We start from the raw sequence: 21,849 nt of genomic DNA, 5'->3' as shown, positions 1-21,849 counted from the left end.
ACTTGCAAAAGTTATTCCCATTCATAAAAAAGATGACTCTAAATTAATGAGTAATTATAGACCAATTTCATTATTACAAAGTATATCCAAAGTTCTTGAAAAAATTGTGTATAAAAGGTTATATCAGTTTTTACAAACCAATAATTTATTGATACCCAATCAATTTGGATTTAGAAGTGGATATTCTACTGACTATGCAATCGCTCACATGTGTGATAAAATGACTGAAGCTTTTGCTGATAAAAAGCATGTTATAGGTATATACATGGATTTGTCGAAAGCATTCGACACCATCGACCATGAAGTATTGATACATAAACTTAATACGTATGGTATACGAGGTCACGCTCTGCTCTGGTTTATAAATTATTTGCAAAACCGTCAACAGTATGTTAGTTTTCAGTCTTATGAATCACACAAACTTGATATTAAATGTGGGGTACCTCAAGGCTCCATTTTAGGGCCTCTGTTGTTTAACATTTATATAAATGATATTATAGGTTCTTCTCCATCTTTGAATTTTATACTTTTTGCTGATGATACATCCATTATTACATCAGATTATGATATAGGGACACTTGTTAATCGTTTGAACACTGAATTATTGAATATATTGAATTGGTTTGAATCAAACAAGTTATCTTTGAATGTTAATAAGACAAATTTTGTTTATTTTAGAAAACCCTACTCACAGGATCTTAATGTCAACATATCAATTGATGGGTTTTCTCTTTGCGAGAAACAGGTTATTAGATTTTTAGGCATTACAATCGATTCTCATTTAACATGGAACGAACATATATCCTGTTTACAAAGGACCCTATCAAGAAATATTGGTGTACTCTGGAAGTTGTAGTATTACTAAACTGAATTCATTGTATTTACTCCAAAAGCGTGCTATTCGTATTATTACTAATTCCACATATTTATCTCATACAGATCCTTTATTTCATCGTTTGCATACTTTGAAGCTTCAGGACATCCACATTTTACAAACAGGTATATTTATGTACAAGTATGCAACAAATCAACTTCCCTCTTTATTTCATAATATTTTTCACTTAAATTCGAATATACACACATATCCAACTCGCCGTTCGACAGATTTTCACCTTGTAAACCCCAAAACTGTTTTAGCTCAGAAATCAATTAGACATTACGGTCCCGATGTCTGGAATAACCTACCTGATCAATTAAAGCAGTGTACTTCACTGTTTTCCTTTAAAGCTCATTTAAAAAAGTATTTATTATTGAAATATGTTTCCAGTTAGTAGTTCTTGATCAATGTACTTTTTCTTCTTTTTTTCTGAAGTCTCAGTAAGCCCTGATCCATGCAAAGTGTTTTTTTCATTCCCTCCCGTTCCTTTCCTTTCTTTGATAATGATATTGCATACATTCATTAAAGCGTATACCTTACCCCCAAAATAGGCATGCTACAGCCTTTATTCTCTCTTGCACTGTCACCTGCACACACGACGCACTGTCACTCGCACACACCTACACTTTTATTGTCTACTATACCATGCAGCAGTCAATGGTGCTGCGTGCTGTTTTTTTTTCTTGTTCTAAAGCGCCAAGTCACTATTTTTCTTTTCTGTTTTTTTTTTTTCTGTAGCAAAATGTGTTTTGTGTATTAAGATTAAGAGTTTTATGAGTACATATATAATTGGTGTTGTATTACATTGGTATCACATATTCAGATAGGGCCTCATCCACGTCAAGCTCTGCTTATGATGACGGTCCCCTGTATTGATTTCTCCTTTGTTATTAGATACAGTAAGCCTTAATATGTTATTTTGATTCATAATTATGCCACTTCAGACTGAATGTTGTTACGCAAATGATTTTTTTTTTGTATTGATTTGTATGTATCTGTATCATTTTGTTTTCATTTGCAATTGTATTCGGAGAAAGAAAATGCAGAAATAAACCAAACAAACAAACAAACAATTCCTTATGGACCCGGTTCGAAATCCCGCCGTGTGTGACTGTAGCATTTATAAGAAAAAAAAATCATACAGACTACATCGCCTAAAAGTGTCTTGGCACTTGACATTCAATAACCTGTTTCTTATGGGAGCCTGGTATACCAGGTTCCAAAAATGTAGACATGAGTGTCTACATTAGTGGCCTAAATTCGTTTTTATTTGTGTTATGCTGATGAGAAAAAATCACTTTGACCGAAAGATTAGAGTTTCTTCTATCAGTATCAGTTCCTTTTTCTGGTTCAACATTGCATGTATTCTTGTCTAATTTACCTTTTTCCAATGTGATAGCGTGAATGTTTTGCTACAAAACTTGTATGAAGACATACGTAGCCATCAAGGCTGAGTTCACTAGATTTTTATTTTTGCTGACCCCATTTGAGTGTTCTTATAGTGTATAACAAAAGAATTCCTGAGCCCATTAACACATGCTCTATTCATACCATATGTCCAATCAATATTTTGCACTGTTCGATGATACAGACAGTTGACTGTGTATAGAGGATACATGTAACGCTTGACTGCTTTCACACAGGCTGACGACCAAACTGTCCGTTCTCTGTTGACGGGCAAAAAGAATCTCGTTTGGGGGCATTGAAGGCTCTCACAAAAGTGCAGAGGGAACCAGTTAAAGTATACACATTGTGAAGGAGTGCTAGTAACAAGAAATATCTGTTGCTATACAACGGAAGTGTGCATGGCCAAACACAAGACACTGATCAAAATATGACTCTTATTTTGATCCTATAAAAGGCGCAAAACTGGGAGCAGCGTCCCCCAAAACATTAAGGGGGCTAAGTTTCATGAGGATGCACCTCCATACAAGTCTTAAAGAAAATTTATCTGGGAATGTGTACAGAAAAGCATTCACAGGAAAGATAACATGGTGGGTGCCATTGACCCTCTAGAAGGCAAAACATTTGGGACAGCATCATGCAAGAATACATAAGATTTTACCATGCTAATTCTCTGCACAAAACTAGAACAAATTCTGTTGAGTAATGTTGCCAGTCGAGTGTACACAAGCAGACTCTCAAAAAATCAACTTTTTGTGTATAATAAAGACGAAACAAGCAAGGGTGCTACCATGAAAAGCTATGGGTGGCTACATTTTTTTAAATGATACACCTCCATAATGAATTTGAATAAAATCTATCAAAGTACGTGGCCAGTACTGCACACACAAGTGTGACATGACGGTAGCATGACACAGCTGAATCGAAACTCTCCTCCGGTTCACATGTACCAGGGAGACATGTAGGAAAGTGATATGAATAATTGGAAGGGGAAAAACCTTATCTATAGTGACATTTTAAAAATGGCTTGATCATATAACTACATGCATGATGCACATCATTTTTTACATCATTTGTGTTACTTCTTGTCTACACAGATATACACCAATAGCGCTGCAGGCATACTTGATCTTGCTCTTACCTTGGACTGCCAGACCAGCCGATATGGATGTGAGAAGTTCAGTCTCTCCATTACTCTCTGCACAGTGGCACCAACCTCTGCTGGGTATGGATCACCTCGGTTAACAACCTGGTCAAGAAACAAATCCATGATGTACAGAAAAAATATGTGTAAACCAAGACGCAAACAAGGTGTCTTGCACAACTACACATTACATTGATCATATGTGCTGAGTTTCAGGTGAATTGCATTATACCCGAGAGCGTAGTTTGATCCTCAACACATTGGTATGATTTTTATAAAATTTGCCACTAACAAGGAAATGCATAACTTGATACTGATGAAAAAGGTGTCTTGCACATCTACCTATGATGGGGTTACGCTTGCCAAATCTTAGGTAAAGTGCTCAAAAAATAAGGGAGTAGTTTGCTCCACAAATTTTGCGATGGACCGAACAACTGACCACCCGACTGATCCACCACCCATCTGGCCACCTGACCTCAGTGATTCGTGTATTCCCTCTTACACACTTTTGCAATGTCACATTGGAATATACTACACATAGTTTTAACATAATGGTATCTTTATTCCTCCAATAGAATCACTCATAGCAGCCCTACACTGAATTACAAATGATTTCACAAAGTATGTACACAGTATAATTACATAATGCATATAACATAGGAGCTTATACAAACAAGTACAATTCAATATACCAATATATGTTATCAATTCAGCAATTTTACATCCTGATAATTTCTAGAAATTTGAGCACATAGTCATACTACTGACAAAACTATGTATACTTTGAGAGATGTGAAACTGCTACCCAAATGTCTCTTTTACAATATGCATGCTATACATGGGTAAAACCTGTGTGCCCTCCTTGAATATCAAAAATGCAAATGCGCAACAGCGTGCAAAATAATGCACAATGTGCATTAACAAAATTTCAAGGATCTAATCACATCACAAACTTCTAGAAGTTTCTGCCGTGCATGGTCAGACTACACAACACTATGCATAGTTTTGCAAGCAGTGAAAAACTTCCTATGTGCATACAGGAAGTCTCAAGGGAAGTTTCACTGGTAACTTCTCAAGAAGTTTGAGGTCACACTGCCCAAACTACGTGAAGTACAATACCAGACACAGAAACTATGTTTAGTTTAGTGTAGGCATAGAAAAGTTTATCAAAGCATATGAAAAGTGTGAATCCCATTAACATTGAAGAAAACAAAGTTGTGATACTCACAGACATTGGCAGAGAGTGAGCTGAGAAGAGGATGACAACATCATCTTTGACATGTTCTGGAAACTTGTCTAGTTCAGCCTCAATGTGTCTGCTGAATGCCTGGAGAAAAATGGAAGGAGATTATGACAGTGAAGTGAAAGTAACTTCTCATCACATTGCTAGTGAGCTTTAAAAAGCTTTTATTGCAAAAATAAGAAGTATACAAATTTTATATATCATTGGTTGATTAATCTGGGAAAAATTCTCTGCTTCATATCTTTTGTATATCAGTCACAGTATGCCTCAGCTCTATTTTTTTTCCTTTTCAACAATTTTACATTCATGTGCTTTAACTGATATTTATTTCACTTGTTCCCTCTTACAAAGTTGACTTGACCTTTGGCCAAACAAAGATATGACCCATTAAGTAAATGAGATATTCTCTGCATGTTTCCACATTATAGGAGGCTTGGGTAGTGGTTGTCTTCATGGCTATCCTCATGGAAAACACCTCAGTTCATAAATCATGTGAGATATTTGTAATTGCATCCCCCCTAACTGGGGTCAAAAGTTGTCTCCATGAGGGGAAAAGGTGTGTATAATGTCATATTGTTCTTTCAGGAAAACATCATGCTCTGACTTTACTTCACCAACAAATACTATCAGTAACAAGACCAAAAGAAAATTCCTTGAAAAGTCAATAACTCAAATTCTTGCATTTTGCAATCCACGCACCCTTATTCGGTTCAATGCGACAGTCCATTTGGGTGTGTTGTTTTCTGGAGGATAGGTCAACAACAGCCACATGCTAGGTACAACTTTGAATAGTCCGCTAGGCTGGACAAATCCAGAAATGCGTTCCGCGAGTGATCATGTGCGGACTAGTAAAATATTTCTTCAATTGGTTAACTTTCTTTACTGCCTCTGTCACCTTGGAGACAGCTGTTGTAGACATATGGTAAAAGAACTCCAGTATAATTTACACTCTTTAATACATGTACATACAGTGCAATCTCCACTGTCAACCCACAAGTGGAAAATAGGTCTCTTGTGGTATAGACCGATTCAATTTCGATGACCTTTTCACCTACCGCCGCTAGCGGCGCTATAACGGTTGCCATAACTGGGGGCCAACGGGGGCTTCCAGCGAGCTAGCTACCCAGTAGCGAGTTGCACTTGCAGCTCAGCAGCCTAGCGTACCCATCGCGCATAGTTAGCTGGGCCTGGCCGCTGTGCCGCGGCAGCGCCGGCGACCGCCGCGCTAATATTGTGATTGTTTACTCACTGTGGGAAAAGTCATTCAGCGGTTTTTAATGGTTTTCTTTTGGACAAATTGAGTGATTCAAACATATTGATCTACAATAAAAGCTTCAAAGGAAGGATATGGAAAACATATTGTGCAGTTGTTGGCTGCACAAATAACAGAAAAAAATGGAAATGGAAGCTGCACGGCAGTGTGTGAAATTCAGACACTGTTGACGCATGATAAATTAAGGCAACATTAAAGACAATTACTTGTAAGTGAAAGACAACGGTATAAAAATGCACAGATTTCGAAACAAACTATGTCTACGTACTAGATTCTCTATTTAATTAGGTTATAACTGCATATTCGTAAAATGTGTTGTTCATCTTAGAAGACAAGTGTAGATCAAAGAATTTGATAATTCACTGTTTGTTTGTTTTTATCCTTGGTGTCCTACATGCCAAAGTTAGAATACACTTCCTGGCTAGACATTATTATTATCACAAACATTTTACAGCCTACACTACAGCTGAATAAATGTTTCAAGATGCGTTAAATTATTATATTGTTTTCACTTCTTCAATGTTCAGCACTGAATTGACCATAGGCCTATTCAATTTGGCCTGGAACTCTGAATTTGACTTTTGATAAAGTGATACTTATAAATATTTAACCATGGATGATGGCAAACATCCGTTTCATAATCATAGTAAGAAAGTATGATTTAAAAATTACTTTTGTAGATTACAATATTAGGCATTAGCGTGATGTTATGCAAGGTTACTTAGACCTAAAACAGCAGAAGTTTTGGTTGCAGACATAAGGCGACGTAGTCGTAATTTAAGTTTAGGCATATACGGCCTAGAAACGCCTATCATTATATTCTGTTTGGTTTACCGTACTTAGGCTTCCCTGAAGTTATCGACAACCGAAAATGATATAGGATGTAGGGTTCTAGAAGTCAATAGGTCTAGATCTAGACTGGACTCTTGCCTAGAATTCTAGACAAGAACTATAAACGTTAGACAGATTCTACCCTGCTGGCCCGACACTCCCGAGTAAAGGCAACAGCCTGCCCTAAGAAGGTTAAGTTAACTGATAGCTTGCAATTTATTGCGCCATCATATGTCTAGCTCAAGATTCTTATTCATTATTTGTGTTCTATATCAGTTAACTTGTCAACAGCCTAGGCTTATTAGCAAGACGTCTGCCTGCGCCTAGCAATAATTCTCCCCAGCGGTTTTTATTCTCTTAAAATGTGAATATACGGGGCTTACTAGTACACGCGAGTAGCCAAGTCATCGCCACAGAAATAGAGTCTACAAACATTTACGGATCGTACCGATATTTACCTTGAAATTCAAGTTTTGGCTACAGCCGTATGTCATCTACCCATTCGCTCGTAGTCGGTATAAGTTGTTTGATTTTATTTATTTTTAATTAGCTAGCGAAAAAAAAAATGTAGACTCTATAGTTGTTACAAAGCCATGTGTGTCGATCGCTGCCAGCGCCAGAGATAGCTAGCTGGCCGGCTGGCGCGGGTGGTAAAAGCACAGGCTGCCGCTGGCACCCTTGCCACGCACGCAGGGCGCTTGCCGACCCGACCTTTTTGGCCCCCAGTTATGGCGTCGCCTTAAGAGGGCGCACTTCCATGAACAGTCGCTTGAATCGGTCTATAGATGCTGGTGGTACATGGACTGAGAAATGGGAAAATTCCTCCATTAATCTTTCACTGGAGAGATAAATAAATCCCATCAAGATACAATACTACTGATTTTAACAATTACTCTATATGTGCCATATATTTTGTGCTTTTACTTTTGCAAATTTCATAAGGGGACAGACACTTGCACACTTATTACCAACATGGCAATCTATATCTAATGTATATGTATATCATCTCCAAGGTGGGGAATTGCTACTTTTCTCTTTAAAAAAAGATTATGACATTTCTCATTTTGATGCTAAAATACTCAATTCCACATTCAATTTAGGTCCTGATTAATGAAATATCATGCTAAATATAAGATATATGATATATAAAGTATCTTATAGATCCAAAACATTCAGAAAAAAGCCCTAACAATAACAATAAACCCTTCCAAACCTCAATCAATCCACTGTTCACCGGCCACCTGTCTATCACACTCCATCGCAGATTGCTGTTAGCTGCCAGTTTAGGATTCTTGCTGTAATGTCGATAGATGGCATTAAGACTGCTGCCAGTGGTGGAGCAGCTATACTGTGGGTACTGGGTGAAAGCTACAGCTCTCTCAATGCCGTCCCTATCATAGTAAACGGAAGAAAAATGTCATGTTTGCTTCCACATAGCAACTACAAGCATGCTCATAGGTCTTGTAAAAACTAAGAACAAGACACTCAAAGAAAATTAAAACCTTGGGTATTGCACATCTGAATATTAAATGAAATGTATACATATTTAATCAAATTGATTGAATTAATGCTGTTTATTGACTGAAAATAGTATCCCAGAGGTTGAAATACATTGTTTCAAATAAAAATCTAAAACTTACAATGCTCAACAGTTAATAGGCTATTCATAATGTACAAAAAGTCCATAAATTATTAAGTTTATATACACCTGCCTTAACCATAAATATATATACAACAAATGAAAATTCTTTTCAAGTTCACATTCAAGAGATATGTAATAATTTTACATCATAATCTTCAGAAATATTGATTAATTGATTGTCGGGGAAAAACAAAACGAGCTAAGCTGCATCACAAGAGATTTCATGGCATAAAATGTGGTAATAAATTCCTGACATCCCACTACATGTGAGTTACTGGACATGAACTTGCTGCTGCTGCTGCATATTGACAATGCTGTGCTATTAGTGATTGCAAAAATCTGCACTTATTACAGTTCCTTTTTTTTCCCTTCAACATATACCTCAAATTCTCCAAAAAATATGAACTTCAAAAAGGCTGGAATAATCAATAAGCATTTCTTTGTATATTCTGATGCTTAACCTATTGACTAGTCCAGAGTATACCCGGGCAGGTGTTTATGTAAAATGTGTGTTACAGCAAAATCAGTTTGTCCTAAAAGGGGTAAAGATAAAAATAGATCATGGTGTAAAACAAATAGTAAGAAAGAGGACTACTTGTGTCTAGTTTTTAAAGCGGCAATTGTTTTGGGCTAAATAGGTAATGGCAGTTTTAATCTGATCACAGACAAGTCCACTCAGATAAATTCTGAAACTCACTTTTCCATTTGGTCAATGGTATCTTCAGTCAGAGGGTCAACATAGCGAAAGCCAATGTAGTACTTGTGAGGAGCTGTTGAGAGAAGTGTATATGAGCAGATAAAATGTTTTAAAAAAATTAATTCCTCAAATGATGTTTTGGGGTTTAACTTGATAAGCCACAAAAAGGGAAAGCAAAACAAGTCAACCTCAACCAAAATAGGAGGGCTGCATTACAATTTGAACTAAAAACGCACTCAGAGAGCGCAGACCTCTGCCAAGCTGCTCATTTCTACCCAATTTCCCAATAAAGAAGCCTTTTGTTTACATTATCAGCTTCCAGCTGTGCAGCACCTCGCCAGAGCAGAGCACGCATTTTGGAGCCTCAAATAAACCTCAAATACTTGCAGCTTGAACTCCCAAGTCCATTGACCCTATCAGCCAAAAGATAGATCATCCTTCAAAAATCCATAAAAATGCCCAGATCAGTACCAAAATGTAACCATTTGTTCCTTGTGTCATCATCAGCATTTCCTGCACGTTTCATTAACCCATTGAGGACGAGTCCCGAGTATACTCGGGCAGGTGTCTATGGGAAATGCGTGTTGTAGCAAAATCAGTCCGTCCTCAACGGGTTAAAATCTTTTTGAGTGATTTTGCAAACAAACAAACCAACCAACACTGCCCTCCTCACAACCCCCATATGTCGCTTCCCTCTTCGTTTCTCCTCTTTCTAGGCTCTTCTGCCAAACAGCGATCCGATTAAGGACTACATATACATGGTGTCACCGCAAATCTTTCTTCCTCATTTACTTCACCATACAAACCTTCAAACAACACAAAACCAACACCACCTTCCTTGGTGGAGGTGATAATTTTATATTTCTACTTGTAAGGATGATTCGTGCTGGTCAAGTGTTTGAGTGAATTTAGAAAATATACAGACAAAGGCAAACAGCACATACAAAAAACAGATTGAAAGAAACACACAAAATTATTATCTTGAACCTTTGGTTAACATTGATGAGTTAAAAAAGAAGCCTGGTATAATGGAATAACATATTGCTAAAGATAACATACATGAAGAAAAAAGGAATGCAAGCACTGTAGCACTCATAATTCCATATGATAAATCATTGTTAAATAACCTGCACATCTGCCTAATTACACAAATAGTACATACCCGGTATGTGTTTTAACAAACCAGCAGTATAACCTTCCTCCAATTCACTATTACAGCAATGAGCTCACTCCCAAACATCCTTTAGATTTGATACAACCACAAATAGGTCATTATTACCAGGACAAGAAATGCACAATAATCCAACAAAGCAGAAGGAATCAGCAAATGAAAACAGTGATACATTGTATTTCATTTACCTCTATTTTGTTTTGTTTTGCTTTGTTTGTTTGTTTGTTTGTTTGCTGGTTCTTTTTTTTTTTTTTCAGGGGGTTCTTCTTCATTTCAGGCCTGAGTTTTCCATGCTAATGCAAATCAGAAGTAAATGAGAGCCATGCTTGAGTGCTAAAAAATGACACAAACCAAACTGAACCATAATGTACCATGCCATGTTGGGAGCGCTCTGTAGAGATAGCATACCTTATGAGCTATTTTTAAACTTGAGTCAGAAATGTCCCATTGTAGCAACAAAGTCATGCACCTAGCACAGTGGCGGATCCAGAGGGGGGCGCAACCGGCGCACGCCCCCCCCCCCTTTATTTTTCGTGCAAAACAAAAGAAATAAAAAGAAAAAACATGAAATAAAACCCGGAAGTGCCACCAGAAATATTAGTCACGCCCCCCCCCCCCTTTAATGAATTCCTGGATCCGCCCCTGTAGCACACTGGAGCTACATACAAATGACCCTAACAAAGAGAATTAACTCTTTGTATCATGATGTACATAGTGTGTGTAATGTGCATTTTTCTCATGTCAACAGCTGGTACTCCTAACAGTATGCTTTTTGACCACTGCAGTTGAGTGCTTTGTAGCATGGTACAATATGTTACGATACGCTTTTGGAGCATATCAGGAATCGATCCACTTTTGGCACCAAATGGTACTTTATGGTACACTCTGGGAGCATTGGAGTGCTCCTCATCTGGAATGAGTACAGCACGGTACAGTACACTGAGAGCACTTGAATGCACCCTAGGTTTTACCCTTTGAAACATTTTTTGACACTAAAAGTAAGTCATCATGCATATTTTTTCTTTGAATATCTTATTCCGGGGTGGATGGACAATTGGACAAACAGACGAGCAACTCCAAAATAATAATTCCTCCAGCAACCTGTACGGCAGAAGCATAAAAATCAATGGCAGAGATCTCACATCTGTCCCACTAGGTAAAAGTGATAAACATGTGTTATTGATTTAGATGTCTGTTCCACTACAGAATTCACATCAAAGGAGTGAAATCCATCACTTCCTGTTTGACAATGTATTGCACAGTGTACCATTCAATGAAAGGCAAAGGTGGACAATACAATGTATACTGCATGGTCTACCATTTGATTTGAAAGCATTTTGGGAGAAATTTATTCCTGTGAGTGCTGTGGCCATAATCAAGGGCTTAAGTACCATTTAATTAGCACTTAATTGGCGAACTAGTGTTTTGAGAGCTAAATCAAGTCGGGGGGGGGGGGGGGGGTATCAACTACCATGACAACAAGTGTATCGGCGGGAAAGTCTCACGCACTCGTGCACATCAATGCACATGCACCTCTGAGAGGACAGAGTAGACAGGTTGGTATTCTGAGCGTGTAATTAGCAGTGAAAACTTACTGATGTCAACAAGTGTCATTAAAGACCTAATAAAATGGTTTAGACATTTTTTTTCTGAATGATGTAATAATATCAAATGCTATTAAAATTCTAAGTAATTTTATGGTCATGTGGGTTTTTTTTACCGTTCTGAATTTTGTTCTATATTTGTTAACATAATGGATGCAATTTCCTCGGTTTTGGAAAACTTTCTATACTTTCGCCGCATGCGGCGCACTATCACTTCTAAATTGTGATGACATCTAAGATCGGAGTTGTCGATATTGATTGTCCGACCAGCCTAGCCATAGCCAGCGACGGGTACAGTGCACGCGCACTGTGGTGGGGCCTACAATGTATTTCACGATAGCCCCACCACCACTGCGTGTCTGTACTAATACAACGGCGACTCGCCTGCTTTATAGGCCTACACCTACTCGTGAATTCAGCCCCACCGTGGCATTCATCGGTAGATAAGCACAGCGGTGGGGCTTCCTTCTACAGTATTGTTTGTAGCATAAAACAAAAACTACTCGACCAAAATTGACGATCATTCTTGGTGTCGTTTTTCTTAGAAAATAGCGCATCTAAATTACTGATAACAAATATTGCAGAAACTGACCATGGGAAACTGGTTAGGCCTTTTTTTTTCTTTCTTTTGAGCCACGACCCACCCTGTAACATATCCCCCTAACGTTAGAGTGTAGCCTCTGTACTGTACTACCAAAGATTCTGCTATTACTACTTACTAGTCTACTAGACCTAGTGGTAATAGTACTACTACTAGTAGTAGTACTAGTAGACTACTACTACTAGTAGACTGCTACTACTACTAGACTACTACTAGTAGTTTAACTTGTAAGCGCCGGCCGATGGGCCAGGCCACGGCCGGGACACTCCCGCTTGCGGCGGCCGGAGTAGCCGCTCACAAAGTGGGTCTGTTCTTCTACTACTTACTAGACAAACAGTTACAACTTACAATGTCAATCATGTAGAATACAGTATATCCTTTCTAACGTTAAACTATATGGGGGCATACCACACATACCACTCTGTATTTCCCAGGCGATCATATCAGTGAGGTTTATTCTCGGACTTGGTGCCATGTTCATAAACTCTTGCACTGGCAGCGGGGGAGATGCAGCTGGTTCATATTGGTAAGGTGCAGCCCCACGATAACGTTCTGGTTCATCGGCTGCCTCTCAACTTCATGTGCCTCCTCTTCTTCTCCGCTATCATCAGAGCTGCAGTCTTCATCATCATCATCATCATCATCAATGTAGAAGTTTACCCATATCGGGGAAGACATTATGCTCGAGGTACCAGGTATTTGTGCAAGCTAACTTAGTGATAATGTACGTGGTACTAATGCGTACATCAGTACATGTCGACAGTCAGTGGGTCGACCGGGAGTGCACATCCCCGAGGCCCAGGCCTGGCCGGGCTAGCTAACGTGTACGCGCTTGTACCAAGCTAGTAATCTAAGTGCTCGTGCTGAGTGGCGTCTGCTAACTGAGCACAACTCCGTGCTTATACGTCATCAAACGGTTAAGGGGTGTTGGTCACATGACGTATCTTTTTCGCAAAAGCTGCAACGAGGTCCTCCAAAAATGTAATATTTGGAGAAGGTACATTGCACCCATTTTTTTTCCATTTTTTACTGGTTCATTCCTGAAAAAGTTACTGGCTTGATAGTGACTTTTACTGGTCTTGGACTGTCAGGCCAGTGCCAGTACGCAGCCTTGCCTGTATAAAGCTTTGCAGTATGCAAATAATGACTGCTATGAGGGGCACAGTTAAAATTATGGGCCCAAGGTGATGTGAAAACCGTAACCATGCCCGAAGCGAAACTGATGGCATGGTTATGGTTTTCACACCACCGAGGGCCTACATAATTTTAACTGTGCCCCGAATATCAAGCAGTCATTATTTGTTTTATATACTGAAAATATAGATTCCGAAATATAGATACCGAAAATATAGATTCTAGTCTTTTTCTACAGCACTCGTAATCAATGCTGATCGACAGCGCGGCCGTCATATCATTGGTGCGTACATGAGTGATCATCTATGTGTGTGTACAGTGTATGAACGGGGTTGCGACGTTGCGACTGTCTCCAAACCAGTCCGCTACTCTCTTTTACAGCACGCTGATCTATTTACTAACTGTGCCTGGGCCCCAGTCACAGTAACTCAAAAATAGGGCACAGCTATTTTCATGACTCCCCTTTTGACCAATCAGATGAGGGGATTCTAGAAATGAGGTATATACCACACAGCAGCTACTGCTGTTAAGGCTCAGCTGGACACTACATAACCCTTTATCTGACCACTGACATGTCAGCAGATTCCACACAGCTGCCAAGTGCATTTGTTTATCATTTCTGTGTCTTTGAGGTCTGAGCTGAGGCTTGAAGCGAGTGATGTAATGTTACAGGGTACCCTCGAGCGCTCTCCTAATGTGTACCGCTCTGCACTGTACCTATGCCAAAGGAGCGCTCGAATGCTACCAAAGTGTCCCATACCATATTGTGCCACAGAGCACTTGAATGCAAAGTGGTCCAAAAGTGCATAACACGTACTGCGTCATCATTTATTTCGTTGAGGACATGCTGATTTTGCTACAACACGCATTTCCCATAGACACTTGCCCGAGTGTACTCGGGACTTGTCGTCAACAGGTTAAAGACTTGATTCTCTTTGTTCATGACACCAGTGTGTACCGAAAGCGCACCAGGTGCATGATCCTGTTGCAATGAAAAGTGTGCCCCCTCTGGCTTGATTCCAAAAATTAGCTCATGAGGTTTGCTTTCTCCCAAGAGTGCTCTAATCCTTCCAATCTGGCATGATACTGTAAGGTTCAGTTCGCTTTTGAGCATTCGAACACCACAATAGTCAAGTCCTTGAAAAAAGTAATTTTCAAACTGAGCCAAATATGAACAAATGTTCTGACCCACTGCGACCAAAGGAGCCAAAATTAATTCTTTCAAATTAAACACTTGGTATGCAACAGAAAATCATTCACAGGTCTGAGACCTGAATGATGAACAGAACATGGCAGTATGTTCTTGGAAAGAGAGAAAGTATCAGAAAACTAGATCTAGAATGGTATCATTGCAACCAAATCTGAATGGTTTTTATTTCTCTCTCGCTCACTGACACTTTTGACTCATATTATCTATTTATTCATATTTCTAATTTTCATTTATTCATTCATTTATTCAAATTTAGGATTACACAAAGTAACCTCAGAGTAACAGCCAAGAGGGATGATGTTACTGACAGGATAACATGCATGGCATTGGGGATCAGAGAGGGCATGTACTGGCTTTCATAAGAAAGTGGTTACAGTTTTGCAAATAAGGAGTGTATTGATAATAACTCAGTAATTTTAAGGTACATACATGTACCTATTCATGATTCATGACATGCAGCTGCGTCACAAAAAAGCTGAAGATCACACAAATTTGCTTCAGAAATACATTTTTTTATTCTATACCTTCAACAACGAACACTATATATGGTCTTAATTTCCTTTTTGTCATAAATATTTACTAACACGCCTTGAACATCCCCACATACAAGCACACTACATATATCTAGCACAAAATAAAAGATAAGACAAAACTGATTAACAACCAATATTAGTAGTTACAGCAGGAATGTATAAATACATTACCTGTTTCAGGGGAAATTTTGTCCAAGATTTTGACAAGTCCTTCTCCCTGTAGCCTTGTCCACTTTTTTATAGGTGAGCCTCCACCAATTTTCCGGTACTGAGCCTGGATTTTTGGTGTTCTTCTTCTGGCTATGATGGGTGCTAACTTACTGAAATAGGAAGCAAACCAATACTTGAAAACATGTTTTACACAAAGAAGTATTATCATGAAATATTCAGTATTGAAGTTTAAACTGTATAATATGATTATCAAATTCAAACGATGTATGATGGAATAGACTTGCACTATTATTAAATTGACCACACACAATATATTTTGCTGTATCACTAAAAATTAAAGAGTTTGTTAAAGACCATACAACTTTGTAGGTCATCAACCCTCAGGAGAAATGTTCATAATTTCATCCCACATACTAATGACAGGTATACAGAGGTATTCATGAAACACAACTTAACTTATAAAGAAATGGTTGTGCATAGTGAGACTTCTTTTGGTGTATATATGTGATACATTGTACATGTACATTGTATATCATAGTTGACACTTTGTCATTGTCTGTTAATCATCTCTACACACATGTTGTTGTTTTGTTTTTGTTTTTATTACATACATTACTCCATTTCTTTTTATGACTTTTGTTATTGCACAACAATTAATGGCAAAATATGTCTTAAACTGGGATGAACAGGTACATTCTCATTACAAGGTGACCCAGCACATTTGCTATTGTATGTTATCACTATGGCAATGATGGAAAAAAGCAAACTGCCAGGAAGATTGCTAATCTTGTCCTTTCCATTGACACATTTCAGTGGTCACCTAAAATTCTTACCTTTGTGCTGGCAGGGGAATGATGTCTTTATCCATAAAAAGACGCAGAAGAAAGCTGTGAACCTCATCGGTGGTCTCAGGGCCACCCATATTCAGCATCATGATTCCAGTCTTTGGTTTTCTTTGTAAAGGTAAAAACACAAGAAAAAGCAATAAATATAAGGTAAGCCCATCATGTCTGTCACACAATTTTCAACATCTTATTCACCAATATCACATATGTACAATGTGTTTGCAAACACAAGGGCTTTCATACCAAGTGTACTATTCAGCTAACTTCCCATGAATCAAAATCCTTGGCACAGGAGAAAGCACATCTATAGTTGAACTCAATGCGGTGTACATTTGTTTCCTACTGCACTGGCAATAATACCACTAATTTTATAGAAAATTTGACCATGCATTTTCAAAAATACAAGACAGAAAATCAAATGAGAAAACTGGCTCCCAATTCAGCCCTGGCCCAGAGGGGTCCATCCCTGGACAAACAAACTTGAATGTAAGTACACAGACAAATCTATTACTCAGAGCATTTCTAGTTTTATAGACTTGTTACTTTTTCTTCCTTTTCAAGATTCTTGAATTGGGGGATTCTGGGTCCCATAGAGGTTGGGAGGGGGGGGGGGGGGCAAGTGTCATGGTACCCATTTGCATTTCAATCACCCCAATTATAATGCCTGCCAAGTTAGGTGATAATTTTGACCATATGTTTTCAAGAAGATAAAAATGTGACAAACATGAAGATCTATGATAAATGTAAAATTAAGGTCCCACTTTAGTCCTTTTCAGTACCTGTTTCCTGTTTTAGTTTTTGCTTGTTCTGCTGTAAACTCGTACGAACAGATGTACATAGCAATCAAGGCTGAGATCAGTTAGATATGTGGGTTCGCTGATCCCAGTCACTTCATTCAGGTACCTGGTTTTTGTGTAGAACAAAAGATTCTTCGAGCTAATTAGTGCGACGCTCTTTATTCATACCTCGCACCCGATCGATATTTCCATTGTTCACTGGCACATGTAGTTGATCTGCCTACACCTACACCAACCTGTCTGCCTCTTTGTCGACGGGCAAAAAGAATCTCGTTTGGGGGCATAAAAGGCACTAACAGAATTGCAGAAGGAACAGGTTAAAATGTGCATATTTGACAGTTGATGATTATGCGCCATTAATAAAACAAGTTCTGAAATATGAATATGAAGAAGAGCCACACATTCCAGAGGTAACAGAGTACACAACTGTTTACATTGCACTCTCCAGAACTGTGTCACATCATGAAAACAAACTCTTGGGAAAATTTCCGAAATATCTGTATGCTAAAAGAACAGCTTTTATGGTACTGAAGTATCGTACAAGTTATTTCACTATGTCAAATATGACTCACATAATGCTTACTACAGTACAGGGTGATACTACAGGGTGGTCCATGAGGGGTTTTAGCTTGTCGCTGCAACATGCTAAAATTCTTGTGCAACATCCTCAAAAGCCAGCAACATGCTATGCAACATCCTCAAGAATCTGGAACAAGCTCAAAGTAAAAGTATTCAAAAATGTGCAAAACATGTGCATAGCATAAGAAACATCAAACTACCTGGTACTTAGATATTTGTGTGCAAAATATGAGAGAGAACATTGAATGTAAGCAGCACAAAGAGAGATAAGCAGCAAAATATTGCGTACTACGTACTCATTGTGTGCGCTCCGCGCATATTCAATTTCTGCAATATTCTCAGATTCTGAGCTTGCAACATGCTCAAATTTCAAGTTGTGGACCACCCTGCAGTATGTCATACACAAGACAAAAACAAATAGTGAAGTTAAGAACAAATCACCTCTGCACTCCTTGACCATTCTCTGCTTGTGTTCTCGCCCATAGAGAGGTTGAAAAAGCTCTTGCTGTCAGCCTCATCACTTCACTGGCATACCTCTTGAAGGCACTAGTATCTGAAACAGGGCAATGCAAAGCAACAAAGTGATTTTAAGCAGCACAAATTACTTGTCAAGATTAAACAAACAACAACAACAACAAAAAAAACATCATCCTCTCAAAAACAAAAACAAAAACAAAAACTTTCTGATGAAGCAAATTGTGGATGGTGTCTTTATGCCTCCACCACATAATGTTGCCAGAGGCATTGGGCAGAAAGCATCAAAAGTAGCAATTGCTTGCAAGCAATTGCTTCAAGTACAAGCACAAGCTTGTCAAGCAAAAGACTGAGCTCAAACAATTGCTTAAATCCATATTTAAATACTAGTTACATTTTGCTTGTACTTAAGCCTTTTGCTTGCTCTGCACAAGCAACTGCTTGCAGTTTTAACATAAAGGACATCACACCTGTGCAAACACAAGAATAAAGGTGGGTTTCATGATGTACATTTGAAAATTTTCATATTTGCATACTTAATTATCCATTGATAAAAAAATAATGACGGTACGATGATTAAATTACTTGTGTTGATGCAGCTTGAGTTACTTGATATGATTGCCATATATGCTGGGGATATGCTGCCCCTCAGCTGTGAGGTCCAACCTCTTTTAGGGTCAAGACTCCCTTAAAATTTTAGGCTTCAGAGAGGATCTATGGTGGGATTGACTGCTGAGTTTGAAGGGGAAAGATACCTAAAGAAATGTGGATTGAGTGAATGCAGCAATATTAGATTACATTAGTGAAGTTTGAGGAAGATCGGACAATCCATTCAAAAGTTGTCAAGGTATGCGCTTTGAAAGTTTTGGGGACATTATTGCTGGATGAGAAGACTACAAGAGTTTGTGAGGTCACTGTAAGACAACATTACATAGAAAATATAAAGAGAATTCAACATATTCATTTTTCTAGCATGATGTAAGAGCACTTGTCTTTAAAGAAAACCAAAACCCAAAGAGAAATGTCGATTGAGTGAAAGCAGCAACATTAGTAGAACACATCAGTGAAAGTTTGAGGAAAATCAGACAATCAATGCAAAAGTTAAGAATTTTCAAAGTTTTGGTGTTGAAACAGCTGTATGAGGAAACTACTACACCGCCAGCGGAACGTTTTCAAAAGGGGGGGGGGGGGGCCACTTCCGGGTTTCATGAGCTAACTAGCAAAAACAAAAGGCCTTCAGCGCAACTACTGCCGCCACTTCCGGGTTTCTTCAGCTGACAAGCAAAAAAAAAAAAAAAAAGGTCTTCAGCACAAAAACATAACCTTACTGCACTCACATTTCAAGGTTTCTATCTCTTTCTTTCTATTCTGCCACTTATGCACTTCCAGGGTAAACTAGAAATGTCGCTAAGGCGACTGGTATGCCTCCGCCATAATGCATGATTCTCCTAATACGTCTATAGTACATGTGGACAACGTGTCATTACATTTTCACATAATTGGCAAAATATCAAAATGACAAGTTTGTCACAAATGTGTTGAATGTTCACCTTCCTTGACCTAGGTTTAATTGGATGAATAGGAGAGCATGTATTTGGGGATTTAAGGACTTTAACTTGACTTTGCCCATTCATTCAATTCAATTCAATTCAATTCATTTATTTTCATTCTTCTTCTTTTTTCTTTCTCAACAAAAACATAACACAAGATAAATCAGGTTTTACATCATAAACAAAGAACATTTGTCTTAATTAATAAATGGTATCAATAAACATAGGAGCGCATACTGGCAAAAAAAAAAATAATACAAAGTCATGCTTCAGTTGAAAAAAAAAAGGAAGAAAGAATAGAGAGGTCCACTAAAAAGCAAAGCTTGTAGATTGTGAACCACTCATAAAACCTATAAATTACTTATTTACAAACACTTGTGACGAATATACTATACGACAGGACGGGACAAAACAGAAGAAACGCAACAACATGACACAACTTGCCAGAATAGATGAAAAGTATGGAAGGAAAGAAAGAAGAAAAGAGAGAATGAGAGAATACCTACACGCTGAATAAGGGAAATGGAACAGAGGATGGTAGAGAATGTGCTTCATAGAGTTGGTGCTGCATGCAGCTGAGCAAGGATTGTAATGGCTACTTCTTTACGTAATAATAAATTCAGTGTTTGAATGATTGGTGGGTGGATGATGAACTCTGAGGTTAACAAAAACTATAGCTGTTAATGAAAAAAAAAACATGTCAGGGAGGATTTAATAAAAAAAGTTTCAACTTGCGCTTAAAAGAATACAAAGATGGGGAATTTTTTATTTCACAGCTCAGTGAGTTCCAAAATCTAGGACCAGTGTATATAAATGTATTCTGAGCCAATAAAGTTCTCAGGAGGGGTAAATGAAACTCATTAGATTGTCTAGTGGGATAATCATGAAAAGACTGGTTCCGTGGGAACATTGAATTAAAAATACTGGGAAGTGCATTTACATTGTAATTAAACATAAACTGACCAAGTTGAAAAAAATACAAATCTTTAATTTTCAAAATCTCATGTTTAATAAATAATGGCTCTGTATGGGAACGTGGCGGGACGCCACAAATAATACGAATAACCTTTTTTTGTAACAAAAGTAATTTATCTAGTAAGTTTTGATGGGCACTACCCCACGCTAGGAGTCCGTGATTAAGATAAGGTAAAATTAGAGAAAAATACAACGTCAACAAAGAGGACAATGGAATATGAAACTTGAGTCTATTAATAATACCAATATTGCGTGAAATTATTGTACTAATGTTAGTAATATGCGGCCTCCACGAAAGTTTATCATCCACTGTGATACCAAGGAATTTTATATGAGGAACTCGTTCTAACAAAGTGTTATCAAGAACAATACCTGTGTCTAAATCTTCTAAAGAATTACTAAAAAACATATACTTAGTTTTCTGAAGATTAAGAGATAATTTATTAGCTCTTATCCACTGAGTTACTTTTTTCAATTCGGAATTAACTATGCGTACAAGAGTATCTGGATTTTGGTGAGAAAAGAAAATATTTGAATCGTCAGCAAAAAGTATAAATGAGAGTATGTCAGATGATCTACAAAAGTCATTAATATAAATGATAAAAAGTAAAGGTCCTAATAAACTACCCTGTGGGACGCCACATTTAATGAATTCTAAACTCGAGCTGTACTCGTTCAGAGATACATATTGTTTTTGGTTTTGTAGGTAACTCCTGAACCACTCCAAGGCCTTCCCGCGTATTCCATAATGAGACAGTTTATAAAGTAATATTTCATGATTAATTGTATCGAAGGCCTTGGAGAAGTCCAGGAAGATACCAATAAGATGAGAATGATTATCAATAGTGTGCGCAGCGTGGTCAATAAACTTTAAAAGAGCATGAATGGTGCTGTTTCTGACGGAACCCAAATTGAGAATTTGTAAAAACATTATGCAAATTCAAAAAATTAATTGTTCTTGTAAATATCAATTTTTCCAACATTTTAGATAAAGATGAAAGCAAAGAAATAGGTCTATAATTACATATATCAGAATCATCTCCTTTTTTAAATAAAGGGAAAACCTTAGCTATTTTCATAAAATCAGGAAAAAC

General features: G+C 37.9%; 1 protein-coding gene across 1 annotated transcript; it reads right to left on the bottom strand.

Moving 5' to 3' along the window:
* Positions 1–3,359: 3,359 nt before the first annotated feature.
* LOC139714027 (ferrochelatase, mitochondrial-like) lies at positions 3,360–18,303 on the bottom strand. Its single transcript, XM_071625756.1, has 7 exons — positions 18,198–18,303; positions 16,369–16,488; positions 15,536–15,684; positions 9,112–9,184; positions 7,986–8,163; positions 4,654–4,752; positions 3,360–3,530 (listed from the first exon to the last, which is right to left on the bottom strand). The coding sequence occupies exons 1-7, from the start codon at positions 18,272–18,274 to the stop codon at positions 3,360–3,362; spliced, it is 867 nt and encodes a 288-aa protein (XP_071481857.1). The 5' UTR covers positions 18,275–18,303.
* Positions 18,304–21,849: the final 3,546 nt, after the last annotated feature.

Source organism: Diadema antillarum, unplaced genomic scaffold (genome assembly GCF_040938485.1).
Source record: "Diadema antillarum isolate AM-2024a unplaced genomic scaffold, OU_Dant_1.0 seq00002135_RagTag, whole genome shotgun sequence".
NCBI lineage: Eukaryota > Metazoa > Echinodermata > Echinoidea > Diadematoida > Diadematidae > Diadema > Diadema antillarum.
This window is presented reverse-complemented; position numbering and strand designations above follow the sequence as displayed.

Excerpts from the sequence above, each read along its gene's own strand:
- LOC139714027 (XM_071625756.1), bottom strand. The coding sequence starts at position 18,274 with ATGAGGCTGACAGCAAGAGCTTTTTCAACCTCTCTATGGGCGAGAACA. Across the intron at positions 8,164-9,111 it reads ACCATTGACCAAATGGAAAA|GGACGGCATTGAGAGAGCTG; the intron begins GTGAGTTTCAGA and ends TTACTATGATAG. Across the intron at positions 3,531-4,653 it reads CTCACTCTCTGCCAATGTCT|GTTGTTAACCGAGGTGATCC; the intron begins GTGAGTATCACA and ends TTTCTTGACCAG.